This window comes from Vigna radiata, chromosome 9, assembly GCF_000741045.1.
Source record: "Vigna radiata var. radiata cultivar VC1973A chromosome 9, Vradiata_ver6, whole genome shotgun sequence".
NCBI lineage: Eukaryota > Viridiplantae > Streptophyta > Magnoliopsida > Fabales > Fabaceae > Vigna > Vigna radiata.
Window position 1 is genome coordinate 9,827,967 of NC_028359.1, and position 19,331 is coordinate 9,847,297.

At 34.2% G+C, this 19,331-nt stretch overlaps 3 protein-coding genes across 5 annotated transcripts; 1 reads left to right on the plus strand and 2 right to left on the minus strand.

Moving 5' to 3' along the window:
* Positions 1-1,381: 1,381 nt before the first annotated feature.
* Positions 1,382-1,690, plus strand: LOC106773283 (scarecrow-like protein 15). The gene has a single exon (XM_014659989.1). It carries the CDS (start codon positions 1,382-1,384, stop codon positions 1,688-1,690), a length of 309 nt encoding a protein of 102 aa, XP_014515475.1.
* Positions 1,691-6,127: 4,437 nt separating this feature from the next.
* Positions 6,128-11,902, minus strand: LOC106774203 (FRIGIDA-like protein 3). Of its 3 annotated transcripts, none has more exons than XM_014661108.2 (5): positions 11,770-11,902; positions 11,342-11,390; positions 8,993-10,050; positions 8,660-8,832; positions 6,128-6,743 (listed from the first exon to the last, which is right to left on the minus strand). In XM_014661108.2, the coding sequence occupies exons 3-5, from the start codon at positions 10,038-10,040 to the stop codon at positions 6,324-6,326; spliced, it is 1,641 nt and encodes a 546-aa protein (XP_014516594.1). In that variant the 5' UTR covers positions 10,041-10,050; positions 11,342-11,390; positions 11,770-11,902; the 3' UTR covers positions 6,128-6,323. The 3 variants fall into 3 exon arrangements, with proteins under 3 accessions (XP_014516594.1, XP_014516595.1, XP_022641715.1); XM_014661109.2 differs by lacking the exon at positions 11,770-11,902 and adding an exon at positions 11,580-11,731; XM_022785994.1 differs by lacking the exon at positions 11,770-11,902 and adding an exon at positions 11,571-11,688.
* Positions 11,903-14,269: 2,367 nt separating this feature from the next.
* On the minus strand, positions 14,270-19,124 carry LOC106774175 (FRIGIDA-like protein 3). Its single transcript, XM_014661058.2, has 4 exons — positions 18,967-19,124; positions 17,165-18,219; positions 16,614-16,786; positions 14,270-14,905 (listed from the first exon to the last, which is right to left on the minus strand). The coding sequence occupies exons 2-4, from the start codon at positions 18,207-18,209 to the stop codon at positions 14,486-14,488; spliced, it is 1,638 nt and encodes a 545-aa protein (XP_014516544.1). The 5' UTR covers positions 18,210-18,219; positions 18,967-19,124; the 3' UTR covers positions 14,270-14,485.
* Between the last annotated feature and the right edge of the window lie 207 nt (positions 19,125-19,331).

A 19,331-nucleotide genomic window follows, 5' to 3' on the forward strand; every position in this document is an offset into this window, starting at 1 on the left:
CTCTCTCCCCCCGTCTCTTCCTTCCATCTTCCACCCAACCTTCGGTCGTAGATGCATCATCTCGGTTCTCCTCACCCATTCCCCTACTCCCCCAATCACATAAACAAAAAGAAGTAACCCTACCCTTTTACACGCACATAAGCAAAGATAAAAGGGCTACAACAATAACAATGGAAAGCCCCCTTCTTCAACCTTCCACAATTCCTCTTCTCCATCATTCACATCACAAAGCACAAAAAGGTCATACCATCACACCTTCTGATAGTCTTCGCCAAGTGATGAAAGTTCTCGTTCCCTCATCCCTACGGGCTAACCCAAAACCCACTAATAACCTAATCAGTATCATTGCACTTCCCAACCTCAACACCACGGGCCTCTGCTACGAGCCCACCTCTGTCCTCGACCTGTGTCGAAGCCCCAGCCCGGGCTCCAAAAAGCCCACCGATCACTCAACTGTTGTCACGGACTCCATCATGAAGGACTTGGGCTTACACGCCTCACCTTCGATTTTAACCACCTCGTCCACAACTTCAGCAACCTGCTGACTGTCCCCACACATCAACACGAGGCTTTCCAGTGTGCTTTGTCCTCACTCACACACTTTCCGAGTAAACTTCCCGGAAGGTCACTCATCCCATAATTACTCTAGGCTAAGCACGCTTAACCATGGAGTTCTTATGAGTTAGGCTACCGAAAAGCAAATGCATTTGTTGATATGAGTAGCCAAATCAATTCCTTTAAGCTATCCTTCAATCGTATAGTCTCATACCTATACAATCTCTAGATCCCTCTCATTTTGGTGTATGTTCGATTCGTCCATGTGTCCCTTCCACTGGAAGCCTGCCAGGAGCCGCTCCTTGTCCATGCCTCCTACACCATGCCTCTTGCATCGGCGATCACTCCCCGCCCTCGTCAGTGCCCGGGTGTCACATGCCCACTAGCTTCCGTCTGGTTCGTCCTCGAACCACACCGTACTAGGAGAGGCTAGGCTCTGATACCATTTGTAACACCCCGGCAACTTACAGGGACAGTTGACTGTCCCCACACATCACCACGAGACTTTCCAGTGTGCGAGTGAGGACAAAGCACACTGGAAAGTCTCGTGGTGATGTGTGGGGACAGTCAACTGTCCCTGTAAGTTGCCGGGGTGTTACATCATCCGCACCGTGGATTGCTTCAACACCAAGAAGTTACACGTCGCACAGGTGATATTGGAGTGGCTCAATCAACGGCCACAGAATTGCCGCTTCTCCAAATCGCTGTTGTCGTTCCGAAAGAGTACGTCGTCGGGAGCACGTTAGTATGCAAAAACCTCGCGTAGTTCACTCTCGAACTAAGGATTTGCGTCCAAGTCGACTTTGTGCCGCTCTGAACCTTCGAGATGCTTTCCTTTAAGGTAGTGAAGCTCGTTCACGGCGAGAGCACCACTGTGCTCCTTTCCCTAGTGGTTTTCCGCCACCTCGGAAATGTCATCACGTTGTTGGCGGACTTGCGGATGGTCTCTCCAAGCGTGGTGGTTTTGGTGGATAGCGAGGGGTGGGCGGATATGGCTACAGTAGCAGCCTCGTCGTTCCGATGTAGCGTCGTGAGCAGTTTGGACTACTACTCGATGATGTTGGAGTCGTTGTATGTGTTTACAGCTAGGGGAGGAGGGGAGTGGGTGAGGAGAATCAAGATGATGCATCTGTAACCGAAGGTTGGGTGGAAGATGGAAGGAAGAGAAGAGGGATAGAGATGGAGAAAAGCTGAGAAACATTGACTCAGTATAAGAAAAAAAAAATTCAGTCTTCCGTTAGCCACATCAGCTCGTTTTTAACTGTGTTAATTTTGGAGGACTAAAATCAAAGTTTCCTTAAAAGGAGGACTAAAATGTATCTTACTTTGAAAGAGAGACTAAAACCAAAACCACTTGATAATATAGGGACTAAAAACATATTTAACCCTTATTTATTTACTTTACAAAATTTAAACCATTATTGAAAAAATTATCGAAAGTCTTAACTAAGAGTGAAATAATTAGTAAATAAATAGTAACGATAGTAATTTATGAATAAAATGATTTATGATTAATTTATCTATAATTATTAATAAAGGAAATGGTTGATTGTTTGATAACCATTATTTATCTATAAATATTTTAATATCTATTCTATCCTAATCAATATAAATTATTTTATTAATCATTTATGCTTTAAATTTAATAAATACTTTTTATAATTATTTTCTAAGCATATATTTTTAATAAATTTAATAATATCTTTTTGTTTTAATAATAAATTTTAAAAAAATAATTTTTTTATTATATTAAGGTAAAAGTGATGCAAAATAAATTGTCTCACTAAATACATACGAAAAAAAAATCATATTTTTGTTTTTTTCCTAATATTTTGATATTTAAATTTGAAAAAGAATGTTATATTTTCCGAATTGATAAAACTAATCGAAATTTTATTGGTAGAGAAAGAAAATTGAATAAAATAAATAAATAATATAATAATATTTAAATTTAGTATAATTTATTTTATTCTTTACATATTAATTATTAAATAATTAATTTGATTGGTTCAAAATAAAATAACATATATTTACAATTGAAAATTATAAAATATTATATTTTTATAAACTATATATATATATATATATATATATATATATATATATATATATATATATATATTATTAAATGACACATCGATGTCACCTATAAGTAAAAGAATGTTCTTTGATTGAAATAAATACAACTCTAATATTATTATACTAAAAAAATTTAAAATGTTATCATAAAATTAATTAAAACTTATGAAAATAACAATCTCAATACAACTCGAAATATCGTACTAAAATTTTTTAGCACAATTTATTTAAAAGAAATAACATTTGAAAACCACGAAAATAATTCCCTACTTACCTCTCGACTACACAACACCAACATCATTAACAATATCCTCTACAATATTATCTACTCCCATATAAATACAATTATCGTAGATGGAAACCATCACCTCAAATGCAAGGGTGAGCTGATAACATCAACATTAAGAAACACATATAATAATATAATTATTATAATACAGTTATCTAATAATATATAAGTCCATAACATCAATCCATTTCGCAACACAAAACACATTGGTAATCCAAAGTCTAGTCTAGATAAAACATGTCATCACCACCAATCATTTTCGCTATATGTCATCTTTCATACTCCAGCACACACGAGCATTTCACCAAAATTGAGTCAACACACCTATGTAAGACTTTCTCGTTCACCAAAATGTAGCCCACACATCAACGCGAGTCTCGTATGTTCACCGAAACAGGGCCTACGCACCAACGCAGGATTTGTTTGTTCACCAAAACAAGGCTTGCTCACCAAAGCAAGGACTTTCTCACATCATGGCTAAAGAGTACGTAAGATGATATATAATCCACTGTCTCAAACACAGTCAACACAACAACATGGTTTATCAAAATACAGTGAAGAAAAACAATTCAACCAACACCGTAAACACTTCAAACAACTCGGCACACACACTAAAATAACTTGGAAATCACATCACACAACTCGGAAAGTAATTTAAACAGTTCGACTTCACCTAGACCAACTCAACAAAGTGCTCAGAGCTCGGCCAACACCATAGACAGCTCGGTCATGTGCTAAAACCCTTAAGCCCACCTAAACCACACTCAAAAATAATTTCCAGAACCCTGAAACTAAGGTTCCCAAACAGCATAACAATATAGCCCGACCAAAATACAAACAATTCAAATGACACCTCAAACAACTCTCCCAACATCACTAAGAGGTAAGTCAACATTAAAAAAAGAAAACGACACAAAGAACTTCCAAATCTGAGCTTCAAAACCTCAAAATCTAGGTCCAGAACATCCCAAACCTGGACAGCCCGACTAGCTCAGCCAGAAAGCTCGATCTACTCGGCCAGACAGCCCGATCAACTCGGCCATAACTCGGTCAACCCAAAAAAAATGTACTCTAACTACCAAAACAACTCAAAATTACATGGAAACATCAAAATACATCATTTACTCATCAATTCAATCATAAAAATCATGGAAGCAAGGCAAGAACCATGGAAATCAACAATGGAAAATAATTATACACATCACAAATACACTGTAATTATACAAAACAACATGGTCTAGACATATATCAACATGACATTACCCGTACATAACCTGACAACCCCATAACACATGATATACTAGCCCTTTAATAACTCAGCATAACCCAATACCACCTTACATAGCTTGGTATTTACCTGAGATTATACCCTACACTAGAATGCAACTTGGTCTTGGAAAACAACAATCTAATAAACATAGACATTGAAGGTTAGCTTCCCTTACCTTTACTTCAAGCAACCTTTATGACTCAACCTCTAACACTTTCAACTTGTAGGCCTTGGCCTAAAAGCCCTATCTCTTTCTCTAAAAATTTCCTCAAGATGGTTGGGTTTTAATTATGAGACTGACCATCATTAATTTAGTATGTATACTCCTAAACTAGACCTATATCTGTCACCTCTAGCCCACAAGCCTAAAAGTACATGTGCTTAATGGTGCTCACCATTTTGGACCTTTTAAAAAATATAAAAGCTTAAAACAAACCCTTTTTGACTACTAGGTTGTGTTCCTACTATAACTGCACCCTAGCTCGATGCAAGGAGCTCGGTCAACACCCCACCCTGACCTAGCTCAACAACCAGCCCGACAACTCAATCATAAAGCCAAGGACATAAACAACCTGGCCTAGAGACCACGTAGGAAGCAACCCTGTCACACAGAGGTTTGCAGCGCTTTAAAAGGAAATTAAATTCCCAAACGCATGATAGCCTTGTCTAGCGCATTCACTACTAGACCAGCACGCCTAAACTACTAAAAGATGCATAAACTAATATATAACCCTTTTTTAACTCCTTAGTTAGCTCTCCAACATCATAAAAATTAACAATCACATATACAATATTACATACATCCACCCAGAGCTCAACACAAATAATTATGTTACACTATTATTTATGATTTTTAATCTATTAAAGTATATTCAGTCTTCTTTTAGAGTATATGCTTGTCTCATTTAATTCTTTTGATAGTTTTATAATTGTCTATTTTTATTGCTTTATGTCTTTTAGAATTCTTTCAAATTTTGTCTAAAGTTTTATATTTTTTTTATCTATTGACTCAAGATTTAAATATTTATTTAAGCTGATAGAGTTCTTTGTCAAGTACTAAAGAAAATTTGACTGAAAAAAAATAAAAGAATACTTTATGTATAAAATGAGTGATAAAATTCGAATTTCTTCAAACACTTTTTAAAATAATCTTTAATGGATTTTGAAATCCATTTAATTATTCAATATTTGAAATTCAATCAATTTTCAATAAATTTCAAAATTTATTAAAGATTTTATTAAATTTTGGAAATGTTAATTTTTTCTAATTTTTTTAATTATTTAGTTTAATTTTATTAAAGGGTATTTTTATTTATTAGAGGTGTAAGAAGAAGTTTTCGGATACTCAGGAGAAATATCCATCTTAATTTCCTAGTGAAAAATCAAGGAGAATGAAGAATGCTTTGAATCTGCATTTAAACTTGTATTACCCAATAAAACTTTTATTCTAAATTCCATTACTTTCACTAATGGTTGTTCTAAATAAATATGAACCCACTTTTTTACGAGGAAAGTTAAAAGTTTCAAATCAAAAGCTAAAATAATAATCAGAAAAGGTCATTTAAACTCTCTAAACATATTGTTTGTGATGAAAAACTGCTCAAATAAGTTCAATATTTTACCAGTCTGCTAAACAAAACGATATGTAAAATACAACGAAGAAGCTTCCAAGTATCCAATGATAAGGATACTGAATTAAAATTATCCACCCTGAATCAGTTATGTTTTCCGTTCTACACAAAGACGAAAAATATGTTTAGGAACAATTGCTCGACAGCACATACTACTACTAGTAGTGACACTCTTTCAAACAAAATCTACCAAAATTATAATAGGAAATCATGAAATGAGAAACTTCCAAAATTGGTGGTTTTTAATTAATTTTAACCTAAACAACAACAGATGGAAGCCGAGAAAGATAGAGTACAAAGGCATGAAAGCAAAGAGTGTACAAAACGAGAACAGAGTTCATACATTAGAGGATCAGAATATGTTGTGCTACAAAAGTTAAATTTAAGCATGACATTTTACCTCTACATTTGAGGAAGTGCAACAATACAACAGCTTAAAGGTTAAGACTAGATATTAAACAAAAGGATCATAATTACCCCGTTCTCACATCTCACCTAACTAGTGGAGATAAGTGGCTTGGTACTGATACCCATTTCCAAAGTAGTTGCCAAGGCTGGGAGACATGTTATACGTTGCAGTGCTCATGAGAGGGGGGCAATGATTATCCGTTGGTGCAGGGTACATGTACGGTGGTCGGTCGTATACATACTGTGGATACCTGTCAGCAACTCTAGCATACGAAGTTTTATCACAGGGGATGTTAGTGACGCGTGGACCGTATCCAGCACCATTTGCGCGAGGTCTCTTGGGTTGAGGTTTCGTTGCTTCAGTTTCTCTCTTCTTGTCAGCTTTCGCCTTCTCTAACTGTATTAATCGCTTCTGCAGAGGATCCAGAGGATACTGCTCGTCAAGTTTATGTTCTTCAATGCACTTTATTACAGCCTTAAGAGCAACCAGCTCCCGTTCATTAACCTCAATCTGAAACAAAAGTCGGTAGGAATATCAAAAAGAAAGAAAATAGAAACTGTATATTACCACAAGATACGTTTGTGACATGTATGGATGCATTTCATCAGAAGTATGCAAGATATGTTTGTGCCATGTATAGATGCACTTAGACAGAACCCTTAGGTACCCAGAGAAGCAGTTTTTGTCTGATTATTTCGGAACCCCGATGCCACGCTTCATAAATTTCAACATGAGTAATAAAGTAAAATATCTTAAAGCCATTACATCTACATGCGGAACAGAATGATGTGTCCACTTATTCTGATTCAGGTTGACAGAAACTGACTCCGGTAAACAAACAACTAGAATTTTATCCATCTGATCCCATAAGGGGTCAGCATCCCCACCCATCCACATCCTGGTCATCCCATACTTCAGCAAGAGATTCTATAAAACACTATCCACTAGCATGGGTATGATTGGGAGATTCATGAAATATGCTATGATGAAGTTAAAGAAAGGAAATAGTTATCCATGTATACTGACGTTTATCTTTTTCGGCCAAGGCAAGCACTGTACAAATTGCCTATCCACCAAGGCAAGCACTGTACAAATTGCCTATCCACTTAAATTATTCCCAGCTGTGGTTACACTATTCAAATTACTAGTGCCAAATCTAACAGATTTTTTTGGGGACTACAAAGCCGCCACCACTTCGATGCGCTGCCTGCCCCTAATTGTAAAGATTCTTTTACTAAATATTCAAAGATATTGGACGGCTTGTTGCGTATTTTAGCCAAGTTGGCTAATAAGCAAAAACTAACATTTCAAATTAGGCATTGCACAAAATAAATACTTATTTGATAATATAATTCTTAAATACATAAATGTTTTTAATATATAAAATATAAAATTAAAATCATCATAAAAGAACACATTTGAATATATAAATTATTTTGTATTTACAATGCATATAATTTAAATTGTGATATAAAGTTAATTTTAATTATTGACAATTTCGTTTTAAAAAACCCATTGAAATTCAATTTAGAGAAAAAGAAGAGTTTAGATTTAAAGGAAGAATGAGGATCAGGAATACAATAAACTACATCAGTGAGCAACCATAAGTCAAATAGTAAACCAAAAGCTCTGTGTACACTGTACAGTGTACACTGAGAATTAAAAACTTCACGAGCTGTCACGACATGCATATCCTTTAGGTCCTAAACATAAAAAAAGATGGCAAACTCTAAAATCAAGATATTTTTGTAATGCATTTAGACTTTCATGAGGCTTCGCCACTAAATTACTTTCTAAAAATAATATATTTGTTGCCGCTATATAGATTTAAGCAAAAATATTTTATTTCTCGTACAAATTACAATTCTAAATTTTTTTCCTTAAACAAACATGAATGGACTGTGATGGCCTTCCAGTTCATCAGTTTTACCAACAGGGCTCATAACATTTTGAAGAGTAGTGTTTCTATCTGCTAAGGAACTGTTAGGAACCAGAATGATCATTATAAAGGATGACCCAGTAATCCTAGAGCTAAACTCTTCAGAAACAGATGAGTCCCTGGCACAACCCCTCAAAGTCTCTAATAGAAAAGACTCCTGACGGTTATCACACTCCTTACCCATCTCCAAACAATCATTCATATTCAATTGCCACATCAGCAGCCCTTCTCTAACTCCACCATTCATCTTAAATGAGTGTTCTATCAGAAACTTTTCTAGCGTTCCATATGATAAGAGGCATCGCTTTTATATGCTATCTTGTTTTAGAAAAATGACACAAGTGGCATGCAATTATGACCCTAAGAAAAACAATATTAGGAAAACACAAAAGCTAGGCAGTATATCAGATAACTAGCTCAAACAGTGAAAAGAACACAATGGTGGAATAATTACTTCATATAGAAGAACCGCAAGTCAATAACACACCTGTGCAGTGGGAGATGAGTTAACACTTTTGACAGGAGAAGAAGCTTTTCTTGCATCTTTCAAGTAAGACTTCAGTAAAGTAACGGGAGAAAACTGTTCAGTAAGATCAAATGCAAAAGCCAAGTTAACAGCATCAATTTGCCGCCCACTGTTCACCAAAACCTCAATTACACCTGCGTATCCAAAAAGTAAAATGAAACACTAAAAACAAAAATAAATGTAGAATAAACAAAATAATTAAAACATATTCCTTGCATATATACAGCTCAAAATTTCCTATAGCTTCTATAAAGTTTTATATCATGACAAGCATAATAAAGATCAAATACACACCAGACATCTTTTCTGACAACCCAAGGAAACGACATAAATCAGCAGTTTGACGGCGTCGAGATACCATTGGAATCAATCTGGATAATTCCTCCTCATCAAAACCAGAGGCAATACCAAAACTAGCTACAAGTTGTAAAAACGCATGAGCCTCCAGAGAATTCCCATTGCTAGCATCCATGTCAAGAGCATCCAATCTGGGTTTCCACTCTTCAGCAACTGCCTTTGCCCTGTCCTTGATATCTTCTGAAATTACATTAGAAACACAATCTGAGTTGCTCAGGAAATCACAGAGACATTCCATCAGCATGATACAAGTTCTGCGAAGACCCAATAAGTTAGCATCTTTCTTTACATCCTGATTTGACACTTCCGTACAGTAAAATCCTTCCAGAGAATCTAAAACTAAACGGGCAGCATTAGGAGCAGCTCTTAAAGCATTTGGTATTTCATCCCTTACAGCAGCCAGATTCTTACGGTTATCAGATATGAATTTGTGAATTCCAGCAGCATCCATCTCCTTGCATAATTTCACCAACTCTGGATAAGATACCAACTCCACATTTCCATTTTCAGGAAGTTTTACATCTTCCACATTACATTCAGCTGCAGTGGACACGTTATCCACAGGTTTCTCCTCTACAACAACTATCCCTACTTTACCACCATTTGAGACAGTAGCCAATTCGCGTGATGAAATCTTCCTGTGCTTTTCTCGAGCATTTACAATGGCAAATACAGCAGCATCTCTTTTCTCTTGAATCCTCTGGAACGAAGCTTGCTCCTTGGCAAAAACGGCAGCTTCCCGCTTCTCCAACAGCTGGCGAGCTTTCATTGTCTTGTTTTCAAACTCTTTCTCTTGGTCTTCCAATTCATGAAAGCGCCTCTTCAAGGATTTCTCAAGACCATGAAAATGTTCCTCTAATTCTTTCCATTTCATATTAAGTGTAACAGCCCGATAATTTTCAAGTTCAGCAAATGCCTTCTGCAGCTGTTGTATCTTAGAAGTTGTAGAATCCATCAGTGTAGCAACGGAATCCGAGTCTTCCATAGCAGAGAAGCTGGATATAAATGAAACCAAAACCAAGTTTAGAATTTTGTACACACAGACCACGTGCAGTAGCAAAAATTAAACATATAACATCAATGAAAATAGTCATCATCTTGATATGAGGATAGTCATACATGCACCAAATGAGAAAAACAATATTGGTACTACCCAGATGGAAGAAAAATAAAACAATAAAAGACAGATAAAAGTTGTCACTGAGAACATCAATGATGAAGGTTGAGAGAAAGAGCTAATAAGGCTTACGGTTTTAGGCTTATGATAATGCATAACCAATTGCCTAAAATAGGATTTTGTCAGACATGATTATTTGGCAGTGTTTTGAACACAACACTGTGAAGTATATATTATAGGGTTAAAGGTTGAAGTTTCTAACTTCTTATACATTTCAAAACTCGGTAGCTTAGAAATTTTGTAATGAAGACTGGCAATTAATAATGTGTGCTCCTCCAAAAACTCCCTCCTCGATAAAGTGTGTGCTTAATTCAGCTTATTATGAAGAAATAATTGGTTATTATAGTAAGATTTAGAGAGAATTTTTAAAAATAATCAATAACGACCTTGATTTTAAGATTTTCCAGTTAAACACTGAAACTGAACACTATTGCAAACAAAAATCCAACTATTTCTGTTACAGAGTATTAATGACATATTCACACAAAAATAGATACTATTTTCATATAGTGAAGTCTGCTTACAGATTTAGAGTTGAAATCAAATAACCAGCATTCAGTAAAATTATGCTCCAATTTGCAATGATATCTACACATTAGGATTAAGATTCTCTCGAGTGAAGAAATAACCGTATAGTGGTGCAATTCCCATATCAACAGTTTCATATTTACTTGAAATAAACCAAGAAAGCTTATTAGAAGATTGTCAATTATTAATCATTAACTATACTCTGATATATAATTTGAACGGCAGAGCATCCAGTTCCTTACACGATAATAGCAATACCCTACAGCTAAAGTTAATACTACGAGTGAAAAAGAAAAAAAGAATCTAGCTCAAGAATCTAGCGCATCTTCCCCCGCAGACAACTTATTTAAGTACACAATGGGCGAAGCTAGCCTTATTACATCATCAAAAACTCCAGCTGAAATTTCAAAACAAAACCCGAGTTCAATCCACTTGATTAACTATTTTTGGCATCAAATTTCAACCCTCCACGGAATCCTCACTGTTCATTTCTATATAATTCGTCGGTCAGCTTAATTAGTTACTAGAAGGACCTTCAGACTCCAAAAACAAAAATTAAAAATAAATGCTAAGAAACATACCAACGAAGATATCCAGATCCAAACCTTCTGAATCACGTCAACAAAAACCCTAAAATGGAAACAGGGGCAAATCAGCACAACATTTCTACTCATTAGTTAAGACAAGGCAATTCCAACCATCAAAAGAAACTCATAAAAATAACTAATAAAACATATCAAAAGACAACAATTTGATAAAAATCACCGAATAAAATCACAAGTTCAGTTGACTATATAAAAAAATATTAACACAATTCACCACAGTGCAGTTCGTGAGCAGATTTCGAGCACAATGCCCCGAAAATCTCTCAATCGATGAACGCAATAAGCGGATTCCTGTTCCGCATAAGCAGACAAAGCCGATCTAAACCGACAGCAAGAAAACAAAATCACGGAAATATATACATATATTTATATAGAAAGAGAGAGAAAAAAAAAAGAAGGGTTACCTAATTCGCGTGAAAAAAAAATAAAAAAAAAATAGAAAGAGAAAGAGAGAGAAATTGTCAATCCATTTTCTCACATAAAACCCTAAGAGAGAGAGAGAAGTGAGGAGAAGAAGACTAAGAAAAGAATATGTGGTCGCAGTGTTTGTTTAATTAATAGAGTGTGTCTCTGACACTCTTTCTTCACTATTTTTTTCTACTGTCTTTTGTTTTTTCCTTCTAAAATTAGTATTTTAGAAAATAAGATTTTTTAATTAAATTGTAATATTTAAATAAAAAATATTCATTTAATATATTTACAGTTACATAGTCATTCATTTTTTTTTTCCATCTTCAAATATCACTCCAATCTTTTCAATTTATCTGCATATTTTTTTTTTAGTGTCTGAAATCATAAAAAGAAAAGTAACATATATTAAGCATAAAGTTTTAAAAAATAATTTTTAAATATAAAAAGTGAGAGATAATTTTACCTAAAATAAATAATTTTAATTCTTGTATTTAATAGGAATTTCTATTTTTGAGAGTTCCATTTTCGAATTGGCGTTTTCCGTAACAGACAGAGAAAAGGATTGAGGAAACTGCGCAGTGTTTGGGTGAATGGAGTGAATGCGACGGTGTCTTCGACAAAGTTAACAAACAGATATTCTTCTCGGGAGCTGTTACAGTCATGTATGTTTTTAATAATTTAAAATATATTAAAAATTATTTATCAAAACTAATTTATTTTAAAATACATAAAAATTACAAAAAAAAGAGTAAAATTTATGTCATATCATATTTAAATATTGAAAAGAATAATAAATAAAATAGTATCATTAACTACTAAACATGTATGCAAATATTATTATAATATACTTTGTCAGTTTGAAGAATGTATGCAACAGTTATTAATTATTCTGAGGTGTTTGGTGATAATACTAACTGATAATCAATCAATAGTTCAACGGTAAAGATGGCAAATCTGAATTAATAGTTGACAAAATAAGAATTTTTATTCAGATATAAAAAGAGTAGGTACACTTTTAAATAATAGAATATTACGGTGTATATTTTTAATTATTAAAATAATTTTAATTTATTTGGTACTTTGCTTTAAATTTTATATAATTTTTTTCTTGTTAAATTTTTATAATATTTTATTACATTTAAAAAAAATGTTGAATTAATATTTGAGTTGTTATGTACATGAATATACAAATATTCATCATCCAATAGAAATAAGATGAAAAACAAATTTTATATATATAACTTATTATATAGAAAACGAAGATTAGTATTACTTTTTTTTAGAATGCAACGTATATAATATTTATAGTTAAACTTGTACACATTATTCAATTATCGACTATTTATAAGTTCAATTATTAGTGCAACTTAAGATTATTTTTAAAAAATAAAATAGTTATTTAAACAATTTTGTTATTATAATCTCACTCTCTCAAAACATTAAAGCGGATATATTTGAAATACTGTAAAGGATAAAACTATAATAATTTTGGGATGTAGGAACTATATTTCATCACAATGTTTGGAAACACGTTTAACATCATTTTAATAAAAAAAATATATTCTTTTTCCAATCAGAATTTCTATTATAACCAAAAAAGTGAATTTATTTGTTATAGAATGATAGTGTAAATGTTTTTATACTGTTATTAATTAAATATAAATACTTAAACATGATTTTGGTATCCTTATTTTACTCAATTTTTAATATTGGTCTTCCTATTTAAAGCATCTCAATTTTATTTCAATCCATAATTTTGCATATATTTTTTCTTTTGTTATGGTTTAATTACACCTAGGGCTAATTAAAGTACCCTAAAAGGTTATTTAATTAGTTAAAGTGTAAGAAGTTGAAAAAATAAAAGTAGATAAAATTAAGTAATGAGCCAAATTTGTACACCATATATATATGGATCACATGTTTCTATTAAAAAAAATTGTAGATTGATCAAAATAAAAGAGTAAAATTCTACGTAAGTCAATTAAAAACAACCAGTTACTTTTAAAGCAATTATTATAAAAGCAAATTTTATTTTTTTAATTATTATTATAAATCACATTGATGGAATCACTAAAATAATTGCTTGGTTCTGCTACATGCATCTATGCCTAGTCTCCTGTGAATAATGTTGGTAATCAGCAAGTTTTAACTTGACCTATTATAAACTATAAAGAAAATCAAGTTTGTTATTTTATATCACTAACTCAAATTTGACAAATTCAATTAAAGAATAGTATATTATTAGCTTAGCATATGTTTGAATAAATAAAACATCGACTAGAAGGGAATTGGTTTTATAAAATAAACTAACAATAAAATAAATTAAATATGTACTTTTAAGAATAATATAAGCTTAAAACAAATTGAGTCATAAGTGTAGTTGCTAAGATGCAGTGACGAGGTCTAGTGTACAGTTTAAAAGAGAGAAAACATGAAGTGTAGTTCCTAGGATGCAGTGAGAAATGGCAATGAGATCTAAGAAAGAAGAAAATATAGTAGAAAGGTAACAACAGGGTGCATACATTAGAGGATCAGAATATGTTCTAGTACACAAGTTAAAATTTGAAGATGAGATTTGATCAGTTTCATCGATTCTTAAAACTACATAGATAAAGTGCAACATACAACAGCTTAAGGGTTAAGACTTAAGACTAAATATTAAACAAAGGGTGTCTTGGTCATCTGCTCACCGTGTTTGGCGTATGCTAACTAGTGGAGATATGTGGCTTGGTACTGGTAACCATTCCCAAAGTAGTTGGCAGGATTAGGAGAGATGTTATAAGTTGCAGAAGCCATGAGAGGGGGGCAGTGATTGTCAGTTGGTCCAGGGTACATGTAAGATCGGTCATACACATATTGAGGAGGATACCTGTCAGCAACTCTAGCATATGAAGTTTTGTCAGATGGAAAGTTAGTGACACGTGGACCATATCCAGCACTGTTAGCACGGGGTCTCTTCGGTTGAGGCTTTGTTGCTTCAGTTACCCTTTTCTTGTCAGCCTTCGCCTTCTCCAGTTGGATCACTCGTTTCTGGAGAGGTTCCAGAGGATACTGCTCATCCAGTTTATGATCTTCAATGCACTTAATTACAGCCTTAAGTGCAATCAGCTCTCGCTCGTTAACATCAATCTGAGACAGTAGCATCTAATTAGGATTATCACAGAAGGGACAAATATATATTCACACACAAACAGGTTTAAAATCAAACATCAAGATCAGACATCTTCATGCACACAAATAAGGACCTAATGAAGACACCAAAATATGCTTTTGTGATGCATTGGTACAACCCTCACACAAACCAAGACAGTGAGTGAACGTCTCTTCCATCAATTTTTGGAGGGACTTGACTAACTTCTCATCCCTCTAAGTTTTTGAAATCAGAGCATTTCTGTCCTCGTTGTTTCAACTAAAGCAATGTAAAATCTCGTTATTTCTATTATAGACAAATTTACACAACAAGATTGTGTTTCTTTTTGCTGATTTGGCTTATGACAGAAGCTAACACTCAGACAATTTAACAGAATTATCATAAAGGCAATTACAAGCAAACCCTTCGTTCATTTTCCATTCTACCCCAGCCCTCTCAGTCTTATCTCATGAGTCATCAAGCCTTACACAGACATTCCCACCTGTACAAAATTTTAGTAGTGACAGCTACTCTCGATTGTTGCAAATCTGGATAACTGCAGAAGTTACATATCAACAATGCATTCCTAGATGGTCCTTGAAGTGATCTACATGGGGCCTCCATACGGATTTTATAAAGGTATGGCTCCAAAGTATGCATACTGAAAAATTCTTGTATCATTCTCATTTTAAAACAGTCACCTAGGGTATGGTTTGAGAGATATACAAGTCCTTAAAGAAAAAAAGGTACTCCCGAAAGCAGACAGGTCAAACACTATTTGTGAAGGTTTATCAGCTTGGAAGTTGCAATGCAGGCGTAGGCCTTAGAGAAATGGAGCGCAGAAGTGTTGGAATCAAAATTTGACACTGAAAACCTAGGGCAACAATAAATGCTTTTTTGCATTGGATGATGCATAGTCCAAAAAAATATTAATTTAAAAAACATGGGGATATGTAAAGCATTGGACAAATGAACATGGAGGTATGTGAATTATTGGGGCTGAAAAGGCTCTAGAAAAACTACGAGTAGAAAGAAAACCAATTGAAAGCCAAATAAGTCATAACAAGGCAAGCAACAACAATCTGATAGACTAACAAAATCTTATTGCCACATTTGAAATTTGAACTTCAACTTAATTTATATTGCTATATTCTGAGCTTATTTGTGAGGGTGAGCCTCCGTGCAGTACAGCACTGACATTAATGCTCCGCGACCTAGAGGTCATGAGTTCAAATTCTCGGCTTGCTGGGTTTGGTCTGTGTACCCAGGACCCACTAGGTGAGAACTTCAGCACCGGGCTGCCCACTTTCTACCTTATTTGCCAGAACTTATTTTGTAACATTTTATAGTCATTTATGCATGAAAGTAGGTAAGATCTTAAAAAACTGCACCTCAATGAAATGAGTAACATAATCCAAATTCCTAATCAAATCAAATAGGAGGCCTAGTAAGATTGGGAAAGAATTCATAAGATTGCACCTCTACCAGATGACCTTTTTTTTCTGAAAATCTAAAAACATTTCCAATACAATCATTCCTATCTAACTACCAAGCTTAAAATTTCACGATGAGAACAAATTATAGAAACTTCAATAGACAGGGCATATAGTCTGGAGAACTCAAATACATTTCAGAGCACTAGTTCAAATTATTACAACAAACAACAGAGGGATAATTACTGGATAAAACAGATTCTAAACAACTTACCTGTGCTGTAGGAGATGAGTTAACACCTTTGATGGGAGACGAAGTTTTCCTAGCATCCTTCAAGTAAGACTTCAGTAAAGGAATGGGTGAAAATTGTTCTGTAAGATCAAATGCAAAAGCCAAGTTAACAGCATCAATTTGCCGCCCACTATTCACCAAAACTTCAATGACACCTGCACATGAAAAAGCCAAATCAATCAGTAGAAATAAAAATAAACAGATGCAATAACTCAGCTACTTCACTCTCGGGATCAATATAGATGATAAAGTCATTGGTGTATGCATGTCAAAAGCCATTTTGGGGATTATGCTATGAAACTAAGTTGAAGGTTTGCACTTGTTATGTCTATCACTGGTTACTTTGCAATGGATAAGTTTTAGAGATTTTCTTAATTCTTACAAGATAATTTATATAACATTATATTCATAAAAGCCCACTTAAATCCATTTTCCTTTGGCTGTATAAGATTTTTGTTCAAAACCTAAGATTCTATATTTAAGGTTTTGATCTTCGTCAAAGACCATAAATGAAGTAAAGAACAAATACACACCAGGCATCTTCTCTGACAACCCAAGGTAACGGCACAAATCAGCAGTTTGGCGACGTCGAGATACCATTGGAATTAGCCTGGATAACTCCTCCTCATTAAAACCAGATGCAATACCAAAACTTGCTAGAAGTTGCAAAAATGCATGAGCTTCCAAGGAATTCCCATTGCTAGCATCCATGTCAAGAGTATCCAATCTGGGTTTCCATTCCTCAGCAATTGTCTTTGCCCTGTCTTTGATATCTTCCGAAATTACATTAGAAACACAATCTGAGTTTCTCAGGAAATCACACAGACATTCCATCAGCATGATACATGTTCGTCGAAGACCCAGTAAGTTAGCATCCTTCTTTATATCCTGATTTGACACTTCTGAACAGTAAAATCCTTCCAGAGAATCTAAAACTAAACAGGCAGCGTTAGGAGCAGCTCTTAATGCATGTGGTATTTCCTCCCTTACAGCAGCAAGGTTCTTACGATTATCAGATATGAATTTGTGAAGTCCCGCAGCATCCATCTCTTTACATAGTTTTACCAAGTCTGGATAAGACAACTCCACATTTTCAATTTCAGGAGAAAGTTCCACCTCTCCCACTTTACCTTTAGCCGCAAAGGACACGACATCTACTGGTTTCTCCTCCACACACAATGCCCCATTACCCCTATTTGAGACAATAGCCAATTCACTTGACGAAACCTTCCTGTGCTTTTCTCGAGCATTCATAATATCAAATACAGCAGCATCCCGTTTCTCCTGAAGCCCCTGCAACGTGGCTTGCTCCTTGGCATAAACAGCTGCTTGCCGCTGTTCCAGTATTTCCCGAGCCTTCCTCGTTTTGTTCTCAAACTCTTTTTCCTGGTCTTCCAATTCATCAAATCGCCTCTTCAAGGATTTCTCAAGACCATGAAAATGTTCCTCTAGGTCTTTCCATTTCAGGTTCAGAGTAACAGCACGGTAACTTTCAAGTTCAGCAAACGCCTTTTGCAGCTGTTGTATCTTGGAAGTTGTAGAATCTATCAGCGTAGCAACTGAATCCGTGTCTTCCATAGCAAAGAAGCTAAAAAAAAGTAAAATAATTAACTGAGTACCAATTACCAAACGTCAACTTATGTAATATCTAACGGTATTCATAGGGAAAATAAATAAGAATAATGTAGTAGTGCATTATCCTATTATAGAAAAGTCTTTATGATCAAAAGCTTCACAAACTTCACTGAGATTAGGATTCACTAAATTCAATATTTTATTTAAAAAATATTCACCAAATTATCAATTATTATTTTCTTTACAATCTCTCTAGCGGCTTGATTGACCACTAAAACTCCCAAGAACACTACCAAAAACAGAAATCTGACAAGAAAACAAAACAACTTGCCGAAAGTAGTTCAGGATCCAAACCTTTCGCGGCATCATAAACCCTAAAAAACTGAAGATTTTTTTTAAAGAGATATAAGGAAGCAAAATTGGCGCAAAATATCAACAGAACAATTAATGCAAGAAAGAAGATAACAACAAAAGAGAATAAGTTAAACTAAAAACCAATGGAATTTTCTTACAATAATTAATTCAATTTCCTAAAAGAAACAAAATAAAAAAAAATAAACTGAAAATTCTTCTATAGCTCCTTGAAAAGTGAAATTTTGGAGTGCAATTTCAATGAAATTGCATGAACCGAAAACACAACGAACGGAGAACGTGGATTCTCCTTCTAGTCATGCAAACAAAGCCGATCTAAACCAATAGAAAGAAAACAAACAAAAACAACAAAAAAGAATGAAATGAAAGAGGAAAGAAGAGGAGGTACCAGAATGATCCGAAGGAAAGTGAAAGCCGAAGAGAAGAGAGAGAGAGAGAGAGAAAATTCTCAATCCATTTTTTCTCTCTGCAACTTCAACACTTCGAGAGAAAGAGAGAGAGAAAGAAGACAAGAGGAAATTATAGTGTGATGTGCTCTTTGATTTAAGGGAAGAGAGTGACTTTTCTTTTTTCTTTTATTTCAATTCTTATATGTAATTTTAATTATTATATTTAAAAAAATATAATTTAGGCATAATATTTAAAACATAATTATCTTTTTTTTCATTTTTTATTTACTTTATCGAAAGTCTTAAGTAACAGTGAAATAATTGGTAAATAAATATTAACGATATTAATTAATAAATAAAATTA

Coding starts and splice junctions, on each gene's coding strand:
- LOC106773283 (XM_014659989.1), top strand. CDS start 1,382: ATGCTTTCCTTTAAGGTAGTGAAGCTCGTTCACGGCGAGAGCACCACT.
- LOC106774175 (XM_014661058.2), bottom strand. CDS start 18,209: ATGGAAGACACGGATTCAGTTGCTACGCTGATAGATTCTACAACTTCC. Junction 16,787..17,164: donor GTTGTCAGAGAAGATGCCTG/GTGTGTATTTGT, acceptor TTTCATGTGCAG/GTGTCATTGAAGTTTTGGTG. Junction 14,906..16,613: donor ACTCATCTCCTACAGCACAG/GTAAGTTGTTTA, acceptor CTACTGTCTCAG/ATTGATGTTAACGAGCGAGA.
- LOC106774203 (XM_014661108.2), bottom strand. CDS start 10,040: ATGGAAGACTCGGATTCCGTTGCTACACTGATGGATTCTACAACTTCT. Junction 8,833..8,992: donor GTTGTCAGAAAAGATGTCTG/GTGTGTATTTGA, acceptor TTGGATACGCAG/GTGTAATTGAGGTTTTGGTG. Junction 6,744..8,659: donor ACTCATCTCCCACTGCACAG/GTGTGTTATTGA, acceptor CTTTTGTTTCAG/ATTGAGGTTAATGAACGGGA.